General features: G+C 42.3%; 1 protein-coding gene across 2 annotated transcripts in view; it reads right to left on the bottom strand.

Moving 5' to 3' along the window:
- Nucleotides 1-22,511, bottom strand: part of PCSK2 (proprotein convertase subtilisin/kexin type 2) — a 237,542-nt gene that overhangs the window by 197,811 nt on the left and 17,220 nt on the right. Inside the window, exon 2 of one of the 2 annotated variants that reach the window (XM_081554006.1) lies at nucleotides 12,802-12,906. The exons of the other annotated variant lie outside the window; for it this stretch is intronic. Within the exon in view, the coding sequence (XP_081410132.1) occupies nucleotides 12,802-12,906 (105 nt within the window). The remainder of the gene's footprint in view (nucleotides 1-12,801; nucleotides 12,907-22,511) is intronic. 2 annotated transcript variants of the gene reach the window in all.

Raw genomic sequence — 22,511 nt, forward strand, 5'->3', positions numbered from 1 at the left:
GTTTATTGTGATCCACACAGTCAAAGGCTTTGGCATAGTCAATAAAGCAGAAATAGATGTTTCTCTGGAACTCTCTTGCTTTTTCGATGATCCAGCAGATGTTGGCAATTTGATCTCTAGTTCCTCTGCCTTTTCTAAAACCAGCTTGAACATCTTGAATTTCATGGTTCACATATTGCTGAAGCCTGGCTTGGAGAATTTTGAGCATTACTTTATTAGCGTGTGAGATGAGTGCAATTGTGTGGTAGTTTGGACATTCTTTGGCATTGTCTTTCTTTGGGATTGGAATGAAAACTGACCTTTTCCAGTCCTGTGGCCACTGCTGAGTTTTCCAAATTTGCTGGCATATTGAGGGCAACATTTTCACAGAATCATCTTTCAGGATTTGAAATAGCTCAACTGGAATTCCATCACCTCCACTAGCTTTGTTCGTAGTGATGCTTTCTATGGCCCACTTGACTTCACATTACAGGATGTCTGGCTCTAGGTGAGTGATCACACCATCGTGATTATCTGGGTCATGAAGATCTTTTTTGTACAGTTCTTCTGTGTATTCTTGCCACCTCTTCTTAATATCTTCTGCTTCTGTTAGGACCATACCATTTCTGTCCTTTATTGAGCCCATCTTTGCATGAAATGTTTCCTTGGTATCTCTAATTTTCTTGAAGAGATCTCTAGTCTTTCCCATTCTATTGTTTTCCTCTATTTCTTTGCACTGATCGCTGAGGAAGGCTTTCATATCTCTCCTTGCTATTCTATGGAACTCTGCATTCAAATGGGAATATCTTTCCTTTTCTCCTTAGCTTTTTGCTTCTCTTCTTTTCCCAGCTATTTGTAAGGCCTCCTCAGACAGTCATTTTGCTTTTTTGCATTTCTTTTTCTTGGGGATGGTCTTTGTTCCTATCTCCTGAACAATGTCACAAACCTCCATCCATAGTTCATCAGGCACTCTGTCTATCAGATCTAGTCCCTTAAATCTATTTCTCACTTCCACTGTATAATCATAAGGGATTTGATTTAGGTCTTACCTGAATGGTCTAGTGGTTTTCCCTACTTTCTTCAATGTAAGTCTGAATTTGGCAATAAGGAGTTCATGATCTGAGCCACAGTCAGCTCCTGGTCTTGTTTTTGCTGACTGTATAGAGCTTCTCCATCTTTGCCTGCAAAGAATATAATCAATCTGATTTTGGTGTTGACCATCTGGTGATGTCCATGTGTAGAGTCTTCTCTTGTGTTGTTGGAAGAGGGTGTTTTCTATGACCAGTGCGTTCTCTTGGCAAAACTCTATTAGCCTTTGCCCTGCTTCATTCTGTAATCTAAGGCCAAATTTGCCTGTTACTCTAGGTGTTTCTTGACTTCCTACTTTTTTGCATTCCAGTCGCCTATTATGAAAAGGACATCTTTTTTGGGTGTTAGTTCTAAAAGGTCTTGTAGGTCTTCATAAAACTGTCCAACTTAAGCTTCTTCAGTGTTACTGATTTTAGAACCTCTTAGAAAGAAAGTTACGCCTCCCCAGAAGTCTACCAGAACGGTGTCTTCCAGAGTGTTCCTCTTTCTCTTTTGGCTGCGAGGCAGTGTCAGCATAAGTGATCATTTAAGATAAGCTCACAACATCTAGAAAAAGCCTGACTTACTCCTTAGCAGCTTTCCCTGTGCCTTTCTGAATCTATAGTAAACACATCTCCCCTGTTGCCCACAAAGAGTTAATTATAGCTCTCGCAGCAGCTCTTTGTGGCAGGAAGCCAGGTACATCTGCAGTGCCCAGAGGAAACACAGAAAGTGCTCCCTGCTGAATCGTGAAGCCAGCAGATTAGGGTAGATTCACTTTCTCTTGGGTTAGAACAATCACTAAAGGCGTCTCTCTTTTGCTTCCTCCCCCAACACATTGTTCCTTCTCCAGATGATGTCGTCACTCTCAAAAATGTGCACCCCATGAAGGTTTATACTTGCTGAGCCTATCTCTTAACGAGCGGTCTAGAAAATGAATTTGGTCACTAGTTGGGAAGCTAAGTTAGTATCTGCTCCACGTGGGTTTCTCAGGTTCACCCTTTGGGCTCCAAGTGTGGTCAAAGTTGTGTGTCTGCAGATTTACTTTTCCCTCTGAGCTCAATGCAGTCCTGGGAGGAGGGCAGTGAGGGAAGCTGGGCTGCCTAGAGAAAGTTGCAGATCCTAGAGGCATGCCAACATTGCCAGAAAGGCAAGGCTTGGGGTAGAATGTTGGCCCCCATGGTCTCCAGACCCTGGTTTCACTTTCATGACTATGTGATATATCACATGGTAAAAGGGACTTTGTGGATGGAATTAAGGTGACTAATCCGCTAAGATGTAGAGAGGGGGATTATGTTAGGTTATCTGGGTGGGTCCAATGGAGTCACAGAAGCCTGAAGCAGAAGAGAAGCAGAGGGATGTGAAGACAAGAAGGATCAGATGTGTGTTGTTGATCTGAGGATGAAGGAGTCACGGGAGAAGACACTGCAACCCCGTTCTCAGAAACATCTTTTATACTCTCAACTCCCCACCTCAGAGTCTGTTTCCACAGAATCCAAGCTAAGATCAGATCTTTGTTTACTCTTTTGTAGAGAAATCACACCACAGGGACAGAGTTCTGGAGTGGGTAACATGTAAACTATGCATGGTCAAAATGAACTTTGCACATTTCTTAGGAAAGTTAGAAATCAATATACTGTGTCTCAATGCATCACAAACATGTAGAATTTCCTTCCACAAGGAACCCAATCCTGTCTCATTGTTCACACAGCAGATGAACAAGCTAGCTTTTACTTAGGAAATGTTTTGCATCAGAAATATTATCTTTATTACTATTTTTTAATTTATTTTTAACTGAGGATAATTGCTTTACAATGTTGTATTGGTTTCTGCCATACATCAACAGGAACCAGCCATGGTATACATATGTTCCCTCCCTCTTGAACCTCCGTCCCACCCCCTAGGTTGTCGCAGAGTATCACATTGAGCTCCCCGTGTTATGTAGCAACTTTCCATTAGCTATCTCTTTTACATATGGTAATGTACATGTTTCCATGCTACTCTCTCAATTTGTCCCACCCTCTCCTGCCCGTGCTGTGTCCATAAGTCTGTTCTCTATGTCTGAGTCTATTCCTGCCCTGCAAATAGGTTCATCAGTACCATTTTTCTAGAGTCCATGCTTCTGCTGCTGCTAAGTCACTTCAGTCGTGTCTGACTCTGTGCGGCCCCATAGACGGCAGCCCACCAGGCCTCCAGGCAAGAACACTGGAGTGGGTTGCCATTTCCTTCTCCAATGCATGAAAGTGAAAAGTGAAAGTGAAATAGCTCAGTTGTGTCCAACTCTTAGCGACCCCACTGACTGCAGCCTACCAGGCTCCTCTTTCCATGGGATTTTCCAGGCAAGAGTATCGGAGTGGGATGCCATTGCCTTCTCCCTAGGTTCCATATATATGTATTAATATACGATATTTGTTTTTCTGTTTCTGACTTAAGAAGTATTATCTATAAATGCTAAAGTCTCTCACCCAGAAGGTGAACTGCTCCCACTTTGAACTGGGAGGGAAAGATGTGTGCTGCATCCTCAGATGACTCTGCTTCTTCTGGCCCCTGCAGGGCACACATGGGTTAAGCAGACTCCTGAGCAGAAGTGCCCACTTTGTCGTTATTTCCCTTCCTTTTTTCACATTTCCATTATAACTCAGTTCATTGAATTCACATAAATCACATAAGCTGATGATATATCTTCATATTTTCCCATTACACAACTTTTGATTGAGGGAATCCAAGTATTAGTGAGAACGAGTTCTTAAAGAATCACAAGTTTGTAAGCAATATCAATCCTCATTTAGCTTTCTATCTAAATCATCTCTGGTATTGAGAGGCGTCATCAGTTTTATTATTTCTTCCCCATCAATCATGACTGTGTGACCCCAGAGAAGTCACTTACTCTCTTGGGTTTATTTTATTGCAATGATATTTTAAAATCTTCAAGGCAGAGTGTTAAATCAATGTTTCGTATGGAATCTTCCTGTTCTACAATTCTGTTTGTGCAGAGGACCAGGGAAATTAGTTTGTGAAGTCTAAGTCAGTGACAGAGCAGCACCACTCAGTGTGGGGACCCCTTACAAACCACAGGACGGTCAGTATGTCATGAGCCTCCCTAAGCCCCTGTTTCCTCGCCTGTAAACTCAGGATCCGATGCCACTTAATGCACAGAAGATCTCTGAGGATTAATGAGATGATGCCTGCTAATCCTTAGCATGGATTGGACAGCAGGATTTGTAGCGAGAGATCATCAGCCACTGCCGACAGCTTCTTCCTTGAAGCACTTCCATTTCTGCCTCTGCTTGGGGACTTTCTCCCGCATTCTGAGGCTCATGCACAGGATGTGCCAGGGGTTTAACATTCATATCAGCTCAGAAACAAGACAGCTCAGAAACAAGACACACCTGAAAGGGCAGCTGTCTTTCTGGTGGGACAGCTCTGAAGTGTGCCCGTGAGACTGACGCTCAGCTGTCTACAAAGCAGACCTGCTGTAAATCTCACCCCTCTGCTTACTTTTGTCACTTCCCTCCATCAATTTACTCTTCCTCTTGTGCATCTGAGGATCAACCTCCCAAATAAGTCACCGTCTTCCAGGTCCTCGTCCCAGGGTTTGCTTTTTGCAGGAACCCAAACTAAGACAGCAGCCTTCAACAGACACGAGCCAGTCTTAACAACCGTTATGAAATTAAACTGAGAGGAGGCCCTGGAGAGATTCCCCTCTGGGCTCTTCTTCCTCAGCCATCTGGGCCCTGCAGAAGTGTCATGAGCAGGATCTTGAAGGACTGTGTAAAGACTGTGTAAAGTGCTTTCTCCTCACTTACGTACACAAGGTCCCTGGCTGGCTGGCTGGCTGGCTGGTTCGGTGTGGAGAGGTATGAGCCCAAATGCCTTCCTACTAGGTGTTGCCGTAGTGGTTCCCTTGCACTTGTGGTTCATTTTTTGTAAAGGAGCTTTGCTTTTGAACCCTGAGACCCACATTCTAAAAGTGTGTGTTTGCTGCTTCAGGGTTCTCGAGGAGAGGAAACAAGGTGCATAGGAGAAGGGAGGGAAAACCCGAGGAAAAAGGGAGAAATGATGCTAAATTTTTCTGTGCACTCCTTAGGGAGTGATTTGCCTCTTCAAAGTGGGCAACGTGGTTCCTTTTTTCATGATAGAAAATTGAGCTGATAACAGAGCAAGAAAGGTCCAGGTCACTGAGGGGGTCACATGATTTAAGTGTTCTTGAGACAGTCCTTGAGGGGAGGGTTTGGGGCTGGGTCTCATCCAATTTTCACCAATAATTAGAAAATATGTTTCCTGGGCCTATTCTCACCTTCTCTATCTTCCTCTGGCATCAACTTCACTTTGTTTCAGTTCCCCATGTCCCCAGTTTACTATTCTCTGTTTGCAGTAGACATGCCAGAGGCACCCATGACTCTTGTTATCCTACTCAGGAGTGTCTCTTGGGAATTCCAGCTAATCTGTGTCTCTGAGGCCCCAAGAGTTAAAGGAATTTCAAATCTCACCACTGGCTAACTCTCTACTTGCATGACTTTATCAATGCACCGTGGGCTTCCCTGGTAGCTCAGCTGGTAAAGAATTCACCTGCAATACAGGAGACCCTGGTTTGATTCCTAGAGGAGGGATAGGCTACCCATTCCAGTATTCTTGGTCTTCTCTGGTGGCTCAGATGGTGAAGAATATGCCTGCAATGCAGGAGACCTAGGTTCTGGTCCCCTGGAGGAGACATGGCAACCCACTCCAGTATTCTTGCCTGGAGAATCCCCATGGACAGAGGAGCCTAGCAGGCTAGAGTCCATAGGGTCACAAAGAGTTGGACACAAGCACATCCATGGATCACAGAGCTCTTATAATCATGCATCCTGGATGGTCCTTTCCCTGTGAGAATCTCAATTCCGAATAGGTTGCTCCCTTGCTGACCAAGAGACCTAAATCCAGGGTGGAAAAGATGGGGCCAATATTGGGGACTTGAATCACTGTTTTCAGCTTTCGAACTCGTGTGTGACTCAGGCACACACCCACATTTTGTTACCTTCATCTCAAGAAGGAATAACAACTGTTGGTCCAACTCATGTTCCAAGGAAATGAGAAGATGAAGAGAAGCAGCCATGAAGGCCCTCTGGAATAAAAGCACGACAGCAACTCAAAATACTATTGTACTTGCTGTACTATTTATAATAAACTCACTGTGTCTGTGTTTCTAAATAAGTAAAATGATTAAATCTATCAGCTTTATTTCTTTCCCTTGAGAAGACATTCAGAAGAGAAACCAAGGAATTCCCATCCATTTCTTAGAGCAGAATCTCAGCACCACAAACCTCACCATTTTAGAGTCAAGTATGAAGATAAAAAACAACCTATTAAAAAGAAAAGGGAACTCTATTACACTGTTGGTGGGAATGCAAACTAGTACAGCCACTATGGAGAAGAGTGTGGAGATTCCTCAAAAAACTGGAATGAGAACTGCCATATGACCCAGCAATCCCACTGCTGGGCATACACACCGAGGAAACCAGAATTGAAAGAGACACGTGTACCCCAATGTTCATCGCAGCACTGTTTATAATAGCCAGGACGTGGAAGCAACCTAGATGTCCATTAGCAAACAAATGGATAAGGAAGCTGTGGTACATATACACGATGGAATATTACTCAGCCATTAAAATGAATACATTCGAATCAGTTCTAATGATGTGGATGAAACTGGAGCCTATTATACAGAGTGAAGTAAGCCAGAAAGAAAAACACCAATACAGTATACGAACGCATATATATGGAATTTAGTAAATTGGTAAAGATAACCCTGTATGCGAGACAGCAAAAGAGACACAGATGTATAGAACTGTATTTTGGACTCTATGGGAGAGGGTGAGGGCGGGGTGATATGGGAGAATGGCGTCGAAGCATGTAAATTATCATATGTGAAATGAATCGCCAGTCCAGTTTCGATGCGTGATACAGGGTGCTCGGGGCTGGTGCACCGGGATGACCCAGAGGGATGGGATGGGGAGGGAGGTGGGAGGGGGGTTCTGGAAGAGGAACACATGTACACCCATGGCGGATTCATGTCAATGTATGGCAAAACCAATACAATATTGTAAAGTAAAAAATAGATAAATAAATAAATTTAAAAAAAAGAAATGTACAAAATGGAAACAATTTTTCTAAGGTATAAAAATCAACCAACCAAATAAATCAACCTATTTTTTGTGGGGGGCTTATAAATTCTTTTTAAAAGTCACTAAAATGATGGATTTTCTGTTTTCACCAGCCCTGCAGGCTGGGATGTTCTCAGGCGTCCCTGTGACATAAGGACAGAACACACCCACTGGCGGAAGGCTTGGTCAAAACCAAAACGAAAAGTGAGGGAAGGCATTTTTCTCCATGACATTTTCTATTTGAAAGCAGATTTTCCAGATGATAATTGTGTTTTATTCTTCTTTTTCCAACTTTTAGTCTAAGTACAGTCAGCCTTCTGTATCCGCCCTTGCAGAACCCACGGATACGGATGGCCAGCTTCTCAATGCCACTTACATAAGGGGCTTGAGCATCTGGAATTTGGTATCTGCAGGGGTCCAGGGACCAATTCCTCATGGAAACTGAGGGACGACTGTGATCAAATAGTTATATTAATTAAAGGAAAGACACGAAACATACTAGTGGGTTGTCATTATCATTACAAATTACTGTGACTGATGCTAGGTATTTGAAAACACTTGGAAGCTAAGAGCTTAGTGATTATGACAAAATTTGATGTAACTCGTAGAGGAAAAAGGTAGATGAATTTCTTTGCTTGTTTGAATTGCTGAAGGATCCAAAGCACTTACAAGCCATTCCCAGCTTCTCTCAACCCCCTGAGTTTCAGTTACCATAATGAATCCATTAAAAAAGCAGTATCAATTATGGTATTATGAAGTCCCACAAAGAAAGCCTGATTCACTCATTATTCAGATTTTTACAAACAGATCACACCAGACATGTCCAGTTAGTTTTAAAGAATAGACAAAGTTCTCTTTTTTTCAGGTTGTATGGTCTGTGAGATTTTTGAAGGACTACCCAGTGAAACTAATTTTTGTAGGTTTTTGGAGTACCCTAAAAACTCACAAACATGCTCTGAATAGATCCTTAAAGAACAAAAATGACTCACTATGGGGTCACGTGCTGACACCTATGGTCATAAGGCTTGTCAACACTCTTGGATGTGGAAGAAGCTAGGAAGAAATAGCTCCCATGTAAAGAATGTAGAGGAACCATGTGATATTCTTTGAGATCAGGGGAAATAAGAAAAGGTTTCAGTGGACTGATAGGAGTTTCTGACTTGAAACAGGTTTAAAGAGAAGCCCAAGAGATAACTGGATGCTCTAGTATCATTGCTGAGAAAAGAAAATAAATGTTTGAAATTCGTAAACCAAATATAACTTTCTCAACAAATGACATTCAGGTTATTTTTTTTTGTTAAATTATCTGGCTTCCATATGACTAGTGGGAGTTGCTTATTGAGTAACTGAGTCTTTAAATTTTTGAACATATTTCATTTCAATGCTCTCTATGTCAGACGAGCAGATGTGAAGGACTGTGAAACAAATGTTTTAAATAAACCTATTTCCCAGCAGCTTTTCAAGTACTTGTTGAATGTATAGGGTTTGCTATGTAGACTGTGGACCACAGTTTGGTTTGACTTTAAGGTCTGTTGATGCTGCTCTTAGCTAAAGTTTGACCAATGTCACAGAGGCTTTGAACGTGGATTATTTGTTCTTGACCTTGATGTTGAGAAGGAATTCTCAGTTTTCTTATTTCATTCTATCTTTGGGTTTATTTATTACATTTTCAAATTATTTTAGCTATTCGCACTTTCCAAATACATTGTTCTTGCTTCAGTGGTTGCACTGTGACTTTAAATATGATCAGGAACACAGAGTGACTTTGGAAATTAAAAGCTGGCTATTCATGGGATTCTCAGTGACAAGACTTGAAAATGATGAAATGAAGTGGTTTCTTTCATCCACCATTAAGAATGTATTTAAAGGAGGCCCTGGAAAGAAGGCAATACTTCTGTTTCCTAATGGACACCCATTTTAGAATAGTAATGAAAACATAAGATGAGAAGAACAATATTATTTCGTGGATTAAAACCCTGAAGAAAAAATATTAACCATCCATCTATTCATCTGACAATCATTTATCGAGCATCTACTATGTACTCAGAATGGTAATATAGAAAGATACCCAGGAATAAAGACACAATTTTTGCTTTTTAGCATCTAAACGATGTTACACAGCCTTATGCTAATCCTCTTAGCAGAAAGAAATGGAAAGACAAGGGAGCACCTTTAAAACAGTGTGCATCAGAATATTTTTCTTAGCTACTTCCCTCCATATTGATGAACAAATGTAAACATACTGAAAGAAGCACTGTGTTGGTGGGACAAAAGCCCATGCTATCCCTTTCTAGTCTTTTTCTTCTTTTCCTTTAACAAAAAATTTAGTAGTGAAATGAAGGACAAACATCCTTGAAATTTTTGATGTGAAGCCAAAACAAAATCAGAAGTTTTGTCCTCTGTCTTTGTCTTCTTTATTTCTTGGGTTAATAGGAGAGCTTGGTGGTTTCTTTCACTAAAAATCTACTTAAGTAAATTGAGCCCTGAGAGCCTGTAGAAGCTAAAACCATCCTGAGAATATGTGCATGGCTCCTCTGACTCTCTATTTGCCTTAACAAGCCCGAGAATAGCAAGTGAAGGTGGCCAGGAAATATTGCAGAGATGGGGTAAGAAGGAAGCTGGGGCAGCAAACATGATTCAAGTCAATTGGTCTATGAGATAACATGTTTCACAGAAGGATGAAATAACTTGGTCTTTTTTTCCCTTTCATTAAGCTCTTTTATTTTACCTGTGCCCTTTTTCACTGAAATATCACCAAGTATTTTAAATAATCAAGCTTTTTTTCTTGGTGGGACTGTTTTTTTGGTGTGGAAAAGCGATGAAATAGATATTTTGTTCTACTGTTCAAATAAGTATAAAATTTGATTTCATTTATTTATTAATATTTTATGATTCCAACCATAGAATATTCTTGCTTCTGAAACAGTCCTGGTAAGGACTGGTAAGCAGACCAGTGCCTTGCTTCTCCTCCATGCAGTAATCCAGGGACCCAAGCTTCCTCCATACTGTGGCTCTGTCATTCTTTATTATTGTTATTTACTTATTTTTTAATTGGAATATAGCTGCTAAAACAACTTGCTCTTAAGATCTTGATTCATGAAAAGTAACTTGCAACATCTGTGCAAGAGACAAAAACATCCTTTTCAGCTACCTGGTCCTTCCCCTCTCCTGTCTATTCTTCCAGTTTCTTCTCTTTCTGCACCTTGTTTGAATGTGCTTGGGAACCCCCAAATTTAGGTGTCCTAACTCAATGTATTTGTCTTTCGTTGAAGTGTGTAAGTCCACAGGACTCACAGCATCCTTATAATATGGCTGTTGTACTCTCCATTGTCAATGTTTTTTGTTTAAGAGTAGCCACCCTCATGTTTTGTTATCAGCCGATGCCAAAACTAGGTGACCCCAAGAATGTCATGCAGAAAAGACTCAGGCCTTAACCTAACATTTGGGAACAAGGCAATCATTACTAGCAGGGTTTTTTTCATTTTGCAAGGAGTTATAAGATTTTATGCTTTATTTCTTTTCCTAAAATGATTTTATTAATGACAGCAGCCCTGACATCTAACCTGGATGAGAAGGCAGATAAAAGATACAGGAGATTTATGACCTTCAGTTTCACTGTTATCTTCTCTTGTTCTTTGTGGACAAGGCAGATGGATACGCCCAGCAGGCAGAGGCAAGTGGCTACCAGGACCCTTATAATGGGCAATGGAGGGAGAATGGATGCTCCATTTGGATAAAATAGATACTACTTTGAAGAGAAAGACAGGTGACTGGAATCACCAATGCAGGATTTCCTTCTTTATTCCCCATCCCATCATATTGTCTTCTGTTTCAGAAACAACTCTGTACACTTCAAGAATCAGCATTTCAAAGACCGTTTCAATAAGTGCAAGAATAAAACAATCTCGAGCCTGGGCTCGAGGCGTCTCTCTGAACCAAATGATGGCTTCTCAGTTTCACTCTTTTTGGTTCTCTTTCCCGACCCAAACCTCTTAAGCATCACTTTGCTTCTTCTCCAGTTTCTTGTATGTGTTTCTCTCTGAATGATCTCAGGGCGCTGTCTTTAATCATGGAAGAGGAGCAACACAAGGGACTTTTAAGGATTATATAACTAAAAGTAAATAATTGACCATAAAGTGTAAGACTGTGAAGCAGGCATGAAGCATAAGGAAAACCAGTGTCACTTGTACCAGGGTGGTCCTGGTCCACTGGTACCTTCTCTGGGTCTACAGGTGAGACAGGTAGGATTCCCTGTCCATGGGCTTCTCAAGGGCATCCCCAGACACTGAACTGGTACAGTCAAGGTCAAGGCTGTGATAACAGAAAAGAGCTTCTCTCTTAAGTAATGGTGCCAGTTTCTACAACAGACCTTTAAGAATGCTTGGCCTGGGCTGACAGTACAGACATCTTTAAACTTACTTCAAAAGCAAAGATATAGTGGATTCTCAAAGCAGTGTTTCCATTCTAGGGAATGTGGGATACCCTGGGTTGAGGAGTTCCAGGAAAATTGCCTGTGGCATGTCAGCTGGTGATCGGCTGGGGGAGTCTGCTTCATCTGTGTTCCTAATTAAAGTCCACATTCAGCGCAGTCACATGTTTCCGTGAAAAGCTCCACCAGAATGATTCTAGATTCCACCAGCTCAAAAGGAGTCTCATATGTAAATGTCTAATTCAAACGTCTGCCCTCTTTACATCTGTGTCCCCCATGTCCTGGGCAAGAGGGCATGAAGCCTTCAGTGTATACACATAGCAAGCTGACTGGATGATGACTTTCCCTCTTGGTGAGCTGTGTACAAGAAATCAGAACCTCCCAGTTGAATGAATGTGGGGCGAGCAGAAGGGGTTAGAAGGGGGAGGGTTCAACGATGCCCGAAGCTTCTATTCTGAGAAAACAGGAAATGGGAACACTGGAGAAGGATGTTTTATGGACAGGGTGATGAGTTTGGTTGTAAGAAAATTGGATTTAAATTTCTAGGGAGGGGAAAGGAGTAGAAATTGAGACCTAGAGTCCAAGAGAAGGTAAAGACTGGAGTTCAGAGCGGGAGTCCTGAGCATCAGGAAGACAGGGGGCCTGGGTGACATAGATCAGAAAGTGCCGTGGTGGGCAGACGGGCAGAGGAGACCATGGACTCAATCATGTGTGGACAGGAGGAGCCAGCTGTCTCCTGCAAGCTGATGGCTTGCTGGCCCTCTCATGTTCCCATTCACCACATGGGGCATGGCAGTCTCCTCAGGGCATGTGGATTCACCAGGAGAAACCTCCCATAAAACGACTCATTAAACTGCTGGTGTCTTCCCATCCATCAGAGGCCAAAGCACTTCCCCCGGCAACCTGAAGTCCTCACACAACAATGCAAGAGGAAAGGCCAGAAAGGGGTGGTACCCCTGTTTACTCCCCTCCCTTGGGCTCTCAAGGGTAAAATTATTACGTGTAAGACAGAGGAGCAGAGTCTCCAGGACCACTCTGCAAAGGATCCATGTGGACAATTGCAACACACCCAATGAGTGCCTTTACTCCACAGTCCTGCCCCCCGCCCCACACTTACACACTCCCTCCATGGGCTCATCTATGGCCACAGAAGTTAGAAGGCAGGTTTCTAGGAAGACTCACCCTGGGGTCTCTCTCCAGCTGCTGCTGATGCTGTAGGCTGCGTCTTCTCTTGGCCTTGGCTAGGCCATTGTGATAAAAATGGTACAGACCTTCAGCGAAGGGGAGCTGCAAAGAGTCAGACAGACACAGGCAAGGTTAGCTTCTGGGAGTGCCCCTGGACAGGGACACCAGAGCCGGGGTGCATGCTGGGGCTCCACATATGACCCTCTGCTTCCCTGTCGCTGTTCTCCTCCCCATCTCCCTACATTTCTGATGTAATATGTTCACCTCCCTTCTCCCCCAAACCCATTCTTTCCTCCACTACTGTAGTTTTCATCTATCTTTTCATCTCTTCTCATCCATAGAGACTTCCCTTTAGATTCATCCCCACACCAACTTTTCTGGTCTCTTCTCTTAGGTATCACAAGAAAAGGAAACTGCAGACCATTAGCCATTAAAATGGATCCCATGTGGACCATCCCCAGCTCCCCTCATTGTGCCTGTATGAATCTTTGATCCCAAGTCTGTGAACATAATAAAGTAACTGTTGTTATATTAACAGATTCACAGACTTGGAGAACAAACTCAAGCTCCCAGAGGGGAAGGATGGGGGGAAAAGAGAGGGAGTTTGGGATGGATATGTACACAGTGCAATATTTAAAATGGATTACCAACAAGAACCTGCTATTGTATAGCACAGGGAACTCTGCTCAATGTTATGTGACAGCCTGGATGGGAGGGAAGTTTGAGGGAGAATGGATGCATGTAAATGTATGGCTGAGTCCCTTTGCTGTCCACCTGAAACTACCACAACATTGTTCATTGGCTATCAGTTAAGTTCAGTTCAGTCGCTCAATCGTGTCTGACTCTTTGCGACCCCATGGACTGCAGGACGCCAGGCCTCCCTGTCCATCGCCAACTCCTGGAGTTAACTCAAACTCATGTCCATTGAGTTGGTGATGCCATCCAACCATTTCATCCTCTGTCGTCCCCTTCTCCTCCTGCTTTCAATCTTTCCCAACATCAGGGTCTTTTCAAATGAGTCAGCTCTTCACATCAGGTGGCCAAAGTATTGGAGTTTCAGCTTCAACATCAGTCCTTCCAATGAATATTCAGGACTGATTTCCTTTAGAATGGACTGGTTGGATCTCCTTGCAGTCCAAGGGACTCTCAAGAGTCTTCTCCAACACCACAGTTCAAAAGCATCAATTCTTCGGCACTCTGCTTTCTTTATAGTCCAACTCTCACATCCATACATGACCACTGGAAAAACCATAGCCTTGAATAGATGGACCTTTGTTAACAAAGTGATGTCTCTGTTTTTTAATATGCTGTCTAGGTTGGTCATAACTTCTCTTCCAAGAAGTAAGCGTCTTTTAATTTCATGGGTGCAGTCACCATCTGCAGTGATTTTGGAGCCCCCCTCCAAAAAAGTCTGACACTGTTTCTCCGTCTGTTTCCCATGAAGTGATGGGACCGGATGCCATGATCTTAGTTTTCTGAATGTTGAGTTTTAAGCCAACTTTTTCACTCTCCTCTTTCACTTTCATCAAGAGGTTCTTTAGTTCTTCACTTTCTGCCATAAGGGTGGTGTCATCTGCATATCTGAGGTTATTGATATTTCTCCTGGCAATCTTGATTCCAGCTTGTGCTTCTTCCAGCCCAGCTTTGCTCATGATATACTCTGCATATAAGTTAAATAAGCATGGTGACAATATATAGCCTTGATGTACCCCTTTTCCTATTTGGAACCAGTCTGTTGTTCCATGTCCAGTTCTAACTGTTGCTTCCTGACCTGCATACAGATTTCTCAAAGGTAGATCAGGTGGTCTGGTATTCCCATCTCTTTCAGAATTTTCCAGAGTTTAGTGTGATCCACACAGTCAAAGGCTTTGGCATAGTCAATGAAGCAGAGATAGATGTTTTTCTGGAACTCTCTTGCTTTTTCGATGATCCAGCAGATGTTGGCAATTTGATCTCTGGTTCCTCTGCCTTTTCTAAAACCAGCTTGAACATCTGGAATTTCATGGTTCACGTATTGTTGAAGCCTGGCTTGGAGAATTTTGAGCATTACTTTACTAGCGTGTGAGATGAGTGCAGTTGTGTGGTAGTCATTGGCTATACTCCATTATTAAATAAAAAGTTAAAAAAATAGTTGTTGCTTTATACTAATAAGTTTGGGGTTGGTTTGTTACTCAGCAATGGAAAACAGGAACAAATGGCTAGCTGGAAAAAAAAAGTTTTATTCCTTCCGTTTTTAGAACTGTGCAGATTTGAAACTCTACAATAGTATTGGCTCTGTCTGTCATTTGGTGACACCAGCCTGGAGCAGCCAAGATAAGGGCCCTCAAGGGATGTTCCTGGCACTGGAGGAGGGGACCTGAGGCCAGGAAAGCAGATACTGGATGAACTTCAAGGGCACAGCAAGTTTGGCTAGGGGTCTGGTGTGCAAATGAAAATTTTTTAGAACACTGTAGCATTTGTGATTTAGTTTCTGTTCATTAAAACCACCCTCTTCAGGGCAAGTTAAACATAAATATTTCATGTGCATCTTTCCAGGCTCAGTGGTTCTCAGATCTTTTATGTACTTAACCCTGCTGATGTACTCAGGGAAATGTTAAGATTTATCAAAAAGGAAGAGGGGAGATGGAGAAGGAAAAAAAATATAAGTGTGCTCATCTTTTGCTCTCTAAAGACTTGTGCCTGTGACCACAGTCAGGTGGTAAAAACTTGGGAGTTTTACTTCCTATTCTAGAGGGCATGAGGAATCTGTGAATTTTTAACAAGAAAGGAAATTTGGGGTTATCAAGCACCAGTGAGCTTTGGATAGACATTGTTCTGGCTCTGTTTTACTGATTTTTTTTAAATTAAATTTGAATAGAGGCAAATGGAAAACTCTTTCTTACAGTAGAGTTCCAATTAACAAAAGTAGAAGTAATGAAAGGAAACTGAATATCACCATTTGGAAGCACCATGAGTAATTATGATGGTAGACGCAGACGTAGAGAATGGACTTGTGGACACAGTCAGGGGCAGGGGAGGGTGGAATGAACTGAGAGAGTAGCACTGATGCATATATACACTACCACGTGCAAAACAGTAGTTAGTGGGAAGCTGCTTAGTACAGGGAGCTCAGCTCGGTTGCTCTGTGATGACCTAGAGGTGTGGGATGGTGGGGTGGGGAGAAGACTGCTCAAGAGGGAGAGAATATGTGTATACTTATAGCTGATTCATGTTGTTGTACAGCAGAAACTAACAAATATTGTAAAGCAATTATACTCCATTAAAAGAAAAAAAACAAATAATTGTGGCTGGCCAGTGTCACCAAAAGATGCTAAAATTAGTGGGTGACATCTAATGATAAACAAAGAGAAATGGTGGAGAAATCTGGCAGAGACCCCGTCAACCAAGCAATCTAAGTTAGTCTCACCACGGATGAAACACATCAAAATCACGTGCCTCCTGATACGATACACTGAGAAGGAGACATCACTTATATGATTCTCTTGCCAAAAAAGGTAACCTGTGTTCAGTCAGAGGAAGCACCAGGCAAACCCTTAGCTGGCTACTACCCTTCCAAATCTTCAAGTTCATGAAAGTCAAATCAGGACAGTAGAAATTTTCGAAAGTGGAGGAGACTAAGGAGACAGGACAACAAAATCAATTCCTATCTTGGATTGGGTCCTGAATCAGAAATAAGGACATTAGTGGAACAACTGGAATAATGTGAACCAAATCTGTAGATTAATTATCAGTGTTGTAGCAATGTTTTTCCTGGCTTTGATAATTGTCCTATGGTTTTGTCAGATGTTAACTTTGGGAAAGCTGGATAAGGGGTATATGGGAACTTTTGCTATTTAAAAAAGAGTAATTTTTATTGCGGTAAAATATACATAATATAAAACTTTTCATTTTAAAGTATTCAGTGCACTGTTTAGCGACACTAAGTATCTGTCCACTGTTGTGTAATCCTCACCACTATTGATACCCAGAGCTCTTTCCATCCTGCACATTGAACTGTACGTTCATTAAACGATAACCCCTCATATCTTCTCCCCCAGGTCCTGGCTCACCATCCTACTCTCTCTCTCTAAGAATTTCACTACTTTAGATATCTCATGTAAGTGGAATCATACAATATTTGTCCTTTTGTGACGGATTTATTTCACTCAGCTGAATAGCTTCAAGGTTCATCTGTGTGAAGCATTGTCAGGAATTCCCTTCCCTTTTTTTCCAGCTGAATAATATTTCATTGCTTGTAGGTACCACGTTGTGTTCATTCATTCACCAGCTGATGGACCTCTTCCACCTTTTGGCTATTGTGAATCATGCTGCTGTGTACATGGGTGTAACTAGTGTGCAATTTTTGCAAAATTTTTAAGTCTAAAATTATCCCCAAATTGAAAGTGTTTACAATGTAAAAATATTTTTCTAAAATTACATTTGGATGGCCTTAAGAGGGTCATATGTTTAAAAAGTTCAAGCTGGAGGTCCCACCACATCCCATTATCACATCCTGAAGTCCTTCCACATGGTTATAACCGGAGACAGTTGAGTGGAACCCTGGCTTGGTCTAACTGCCTCGTTTTATAGAAAAAGACACTGTGACTCACGGAGGAGCAGGACTTCCTAGTTGAGGGGGAGCTTTTAAAGGAAATCCTCGGTCTCTGGACTGTTCCTCCAGACCCTCCCCACCACACAGCTTTCACTGCAGTCTCTTGCTATGTATGTCCCATCCCCTTGGTAACCAGCGCTATGAATCCACGAGATTGCAGGCTGGATTTCCTGACAAAGATGATCCTGACTCAAGGACAGCCAGGCTGGTGAGTGACCTCTGCTGTGTCCTGGGGACCCATGACCCCAGATTCTTTGATTAGGAGCACTGTCGTGGCTATAGAAGACATGGAGTTACTAATACTTGGTCTCACAGAGAAGACATGGAGTTACTAATACTTGGTCTCATAGAGCTGATACTGGAAACTCAGGCAATATACAGGTAAATTGACTGATCACAGACTAAAAAGAGGATTAACCTGCAGGCATTGGTTATTTTTCTGAGCCCTTTTTGCCTCTTGTCTTTGGAGTGTAGACCCCAAATCCACAGGCCTCCGAGCCTCTGAGAAGTGACTGTTTGAGGAGATTATGAGTAAGTTTGAGCCTACGACAGGCAGGGAAAGACAGATGCTGTGCCCATTTCAGTAGTGCAAGGTACCTGCTGTCCACAGAGACCTCAGTGCCTTCCTCCATTTCTTAAGTAGACTGCTGATCTTCCAAATAGAAATGACATATTAAAATCAATCTGAAGTCCTCAAACCTTCACTTGTTTCCCGGTAAGAAACTTCTCATATATCTCAACTCTTGTGTGCACGCTTAGTCGCATCAGTTGTGTCTGACTCTGCAACCCTATGGACTGTAGGCCACCAGGCGCCTCTTTCCAGGGGCATTCTCCAGGCAAGAATACTGGAGTGGGTTGCCATGCCCTCCTCCAGGGGATCTTCTGGACCATTGTTATCTTCATGTAAACACACATACACACACACACCCTTCTTTGCTTCTTTTACACCATTACCTTTGTCTCTTAAGGCAAACTATGCACGGTTCCAGAAGGAATGAGAAAAAAGAAGTGAAAGAATTCACAGCAAATTGTCAGCTTGAAGGTTCAGGCTGGGTGACAGTATAATAACGCTGCTAACTCAGACTTGCAGTTTTTAGAAATTCTCATTATGCCGCGGGATTTTATGGATCCCAGCAACGCTTCTCGTTGCCTGTCTTCTATCTCTCTTGCCTCCTTTTCCCATGGATAACCATGGCTCCAAGCTAAAGCTCCTCTCTGAACTCACACGTTTGCTTTCCTCAACAGCAGGGAACTGGCTGCTAATTGTGAACAGATAAAAAGGCGTGTAAATACAGTACACTAATGCATATATATGGAATTTAGAAACATGGTAACGAGAACCCTATATGCAAGACAGAAAAAGAGACACAGATGCATAGAACAGTCTTTTGGACTCTGTGGGAGAAGGTGAGGGTGGGATGATCTGAGAGAATAGCATGACACATGTGTATTATCATATGTGAAACAGATCGCCAGTCCAGGTTCGATGCATGAGACAAGTGCTCAGGGCTGGTGCAATGGGATGACCCAGGGGGATGGGATAGGGAGGGAGGTGGGAGGGGGGTTCAGGATGGGGAACACATGTAAACCCATGGCTGACTCATATCAATGTATGGCAAAAACACTACAGTATTGTAAAGTAATTAGCCTCCAACTAAAATTAATAAATTAATTTAAAAAATAAATAATAGCAAGAAAGAGGCTATTAATGACAAGAATAAAATACGTAATGGTTAATAAAATAAAATAAAATAAAATGAAACAAACAAATCTCTTTTTTTTTTAATCCAAAAAAAAAAAAAACCCCACAAAAGCTGTGCTAAATCCTCCTGGAGCCCACACCTGTCTCCCTTTAGGCCAGGGTCCCTTTCTCTTAGGCAACCCTGGGACGCTGGTCTGCAAAAACAGTCTCCACCTCAAATTTTGTGCTTCTGTGCATTTGCTGTTTTAGGAATGACTGCTGCTTCTCACAGGTTCTCAAATGGGTCCAGAACTCCCAAACATGGTGATGGGGGCTCTCTGGTCCTGATCCATCTCTTTTCCTTTGGCAGGTTTGTACCTTATGCTGATTTTCATGATGCTTAGTCACGTTTGTTCAAGGGTCAAGTTTGGTGGAATATTGGACTTAGTTCCACATATAAAGAATTTTATAATTCTATTGGCAAGGGGAGCTCCTGTACGGGGTTCAAGGAGTAAAATCTGGGAAATAAAACATCAAGGATTGAAAACCGGCTCATCTGATAACAGTTCCATTTTTTTTGGGGGGGGGGTCCTGCATTTCACAAGGAGGCCTAGGTTCTTCATTTTACTGACATTTCCTGAGACCATGCTTAATTTCCCTGGATTGCATGCACTCTCTTATGGGTGGGGGACTTCACTTTGCAGTAAGGAGCGGGGAGAAAGGAAACTGGGGGGTGGAGGCGGGGATGTGATCCCAGACTCTGCCCTACTGGCACTCATAGGCCAATGAAGAAACACACAGGAAAATTACAATGGTCAATTGACAAAAACATATACTATTACAGAAACAGAGATGGACACAAATAGGGAAATTGCAGCTTTACAGCCACAATTAGACAAAAGAAGGTAAGAAAAAAAGAGGAGAGAGGAAGGGCTACCCTGAGAACATTTTGGAGAGAGGCAAGGTCAGCTGATATGATTTAGCATTAAAAGGTCTCTCCTTGCCTCCAAAGTTTCCCTCTCAACTCCGTCGTAAATTTAATTTTTTTTCCATATTGAACACTTGCGTGAAAGTCCAATCGTCTCTGGGAGGGGGGACACCCTAAGCCATGATCAGCTAAAGGCCTCACTGAGATTTGCTGATGGGATGGAGGGTCAGAGGTCCGAAAAGGAAGAGAGGAGAATTTATGGAAATGGGGGACGAGGGGCAGGGGGTGGGTCAGGGTCGGTACCAAAGCATATTCTTGCCTATGTTATACCCATGCTTCAGCCTGAATAATCTCTTGTTTATAGGTTCTCAGGGATCATCTGTGCTGACTTGTATCTTATCCCCCAATCAAAGTTCCTCCTCCTTCAAGTCTGGACCTAGGGTCACACACCTCAGCCATCTGAATACTCTTACCTCTTTCTGTCTTGTTTTGGGAAAAGAGATGGGCAGAAAGGGGTCTGGAGAGATATAGGTAAAGACCACTGCCTCTCCTGCATGAGACTCCTCCTCTATCTTCCACCTCCCCAGGACCAACATTAACTGTATCTCTTGTCAGGCTCTTGGGTGATTAACAAAGAAGCTCAGAGAGCATGATGAGCAGCTGAGCCTTGGAGAGAGCAGCAAACCCAGGGAGGTAGTCTGTGGCTCTGATGGCTGAGGAGACCCCGGAGTCCTTATTAAGCTTCTCTGACCTTGGAGAAAGCCTCTTAAGCATGGGGGTTCCAGTCATGTATCATCATGATAATGTGTGTTACAAACCATTGAAAGTCTTGTTGCCGTTGTTTTGCTAACTCGTGTCCGACCCTTTGTGACCCCAGGGACTGTAGATCACTGGGCTGCTCTGTCCCTGGGATTTCCCAGGCAAGATTACTGGACTGGGTTGCCACTTCCTTCTCTGAAATCTTAGTAGCTCCAAACAGAAACTGATTATTTAGCTCACAGTTTCCTGGATCAAAAATTTAAGCTTACTGAGTGGCCGCTCAGGTATCGACTTCATGAAATTAAAAACTTCTGTGAAAGACCATATCAAGAGAATTTAGAGCACAAATGACAGACTGGGAGAAAATATTTGAGAAGGATACATAAAAGATTGCTATCCAACATACATGAAGAACTTTTAAAATTCAAGAATCAGAAAATAAAGAACTTGATTTAAAAGTGGCCCAAGGGGACTTCCCTGGTGGTCCAGTGACTAGGACTCCACACTCCTCAATGCATGGGACCTGGGTTCAACCCCTGGTCAAGGAACTAGATCCCACATAGTGAAGCTGAGAGTTTGCATGCCACAACTAAAAGAGCTCACATGTGTAAATTTTTAAATTAATTTTTATTGGAGTATAGTTGCTTTATAGTGTTGTGTTAGTTTCTACTGTATAGCAAAAATGAATCAGCTATACATATCCGTATATTCCCTCCCTTTTGGACTCCCTTCCCATTCAGGTCACCAGAGTGCATTAAGCAGGGTTCCCTGTTGTTAAAAACAAAACCAAAGACAAGTATTATTTTTCCTGCAAAAACAAAAAAAGAGAGAGAGCAAAAGAGATCCTGCATGCTGCAACGAAAGATCAAAGATCCTGCAGCCTCAACTAGGACCTGATGCAGCCAAATAAATTTAAGTATATATATATATATATATATATGTTCTTTTAATTGTTAAAAAGTACATGGATTAAGGACCATAACAGATCCCTTGCCAATGAAGACACACAAGTGGCAAACAGGCTTATGAAGAGATACTCCACATCATACGTCATAAGGAATTGCCAATTAAAACCACAGTGGAATATAACTACACATCTATTAGAATGACCCAAATCTGGAACACTGACAGCGTCGAAGGTTGATGAGAAGGTGGAGCAATAGGGTGTCTTATCCATTGCTGGTGAGGATGCAAAATGGCATAGCCACTCTGAAAGACAGTTTGGCAGCTTCTTATGAAGCTAAACATACTATTTCCATATAATCCAGCAATTGCACTTCGTGGTATTTACCCAAATGAGTAGAAAACTCATGTTCAGACGAAAACCTGCATACAGATGTCTAGAGCAGCTTTATTCATAACTGTTGATATTTGGAAGCTTCCAAGATGTTCTTCAGTAAGTAAATGGGTAAATAAATTGTGGTATATCTAGATAATGGACTATTATGCGGTGCTAAAAAGAAATGACCTATCAAACCACAAAAAGACATATTACTAAAGCAAAGCAACCCAGTCTGAAAAGTCTACATACTGTATGATTCCAACTATCTGAAGTTCTTGAAAAGGCAAAACTGTACAGAGGAAAAAAAAGTTAAATGTTTGCCAGAGGTGGTGGGGGCTGAGAAGAACAGGTAGAGCACAGAGAATATGGGGGAAGTCCAAATATTTTGTATGATATTATGATGATAGATATGTCACTATACTCAGGTCCAAACCTACAGAATTTGCACCAAGAGTGAACCCTAAGG

This window comes from Giraffa tippelskirchi, chromosome 13, assembly GCF_054371585.1.
Source record: "Giraffa tippelskirchi isolate mGirTip1 chromosome 13, T2T-mGirTip1v1.2.pri, whole genome shotgun sequence".
Lineage (NCBI taxonomy): Eukaryota > Metazoa > Chordata > Mammalia > Artiodactyla > Giraffidae > Giraffa > Giraffa tippelskirchi.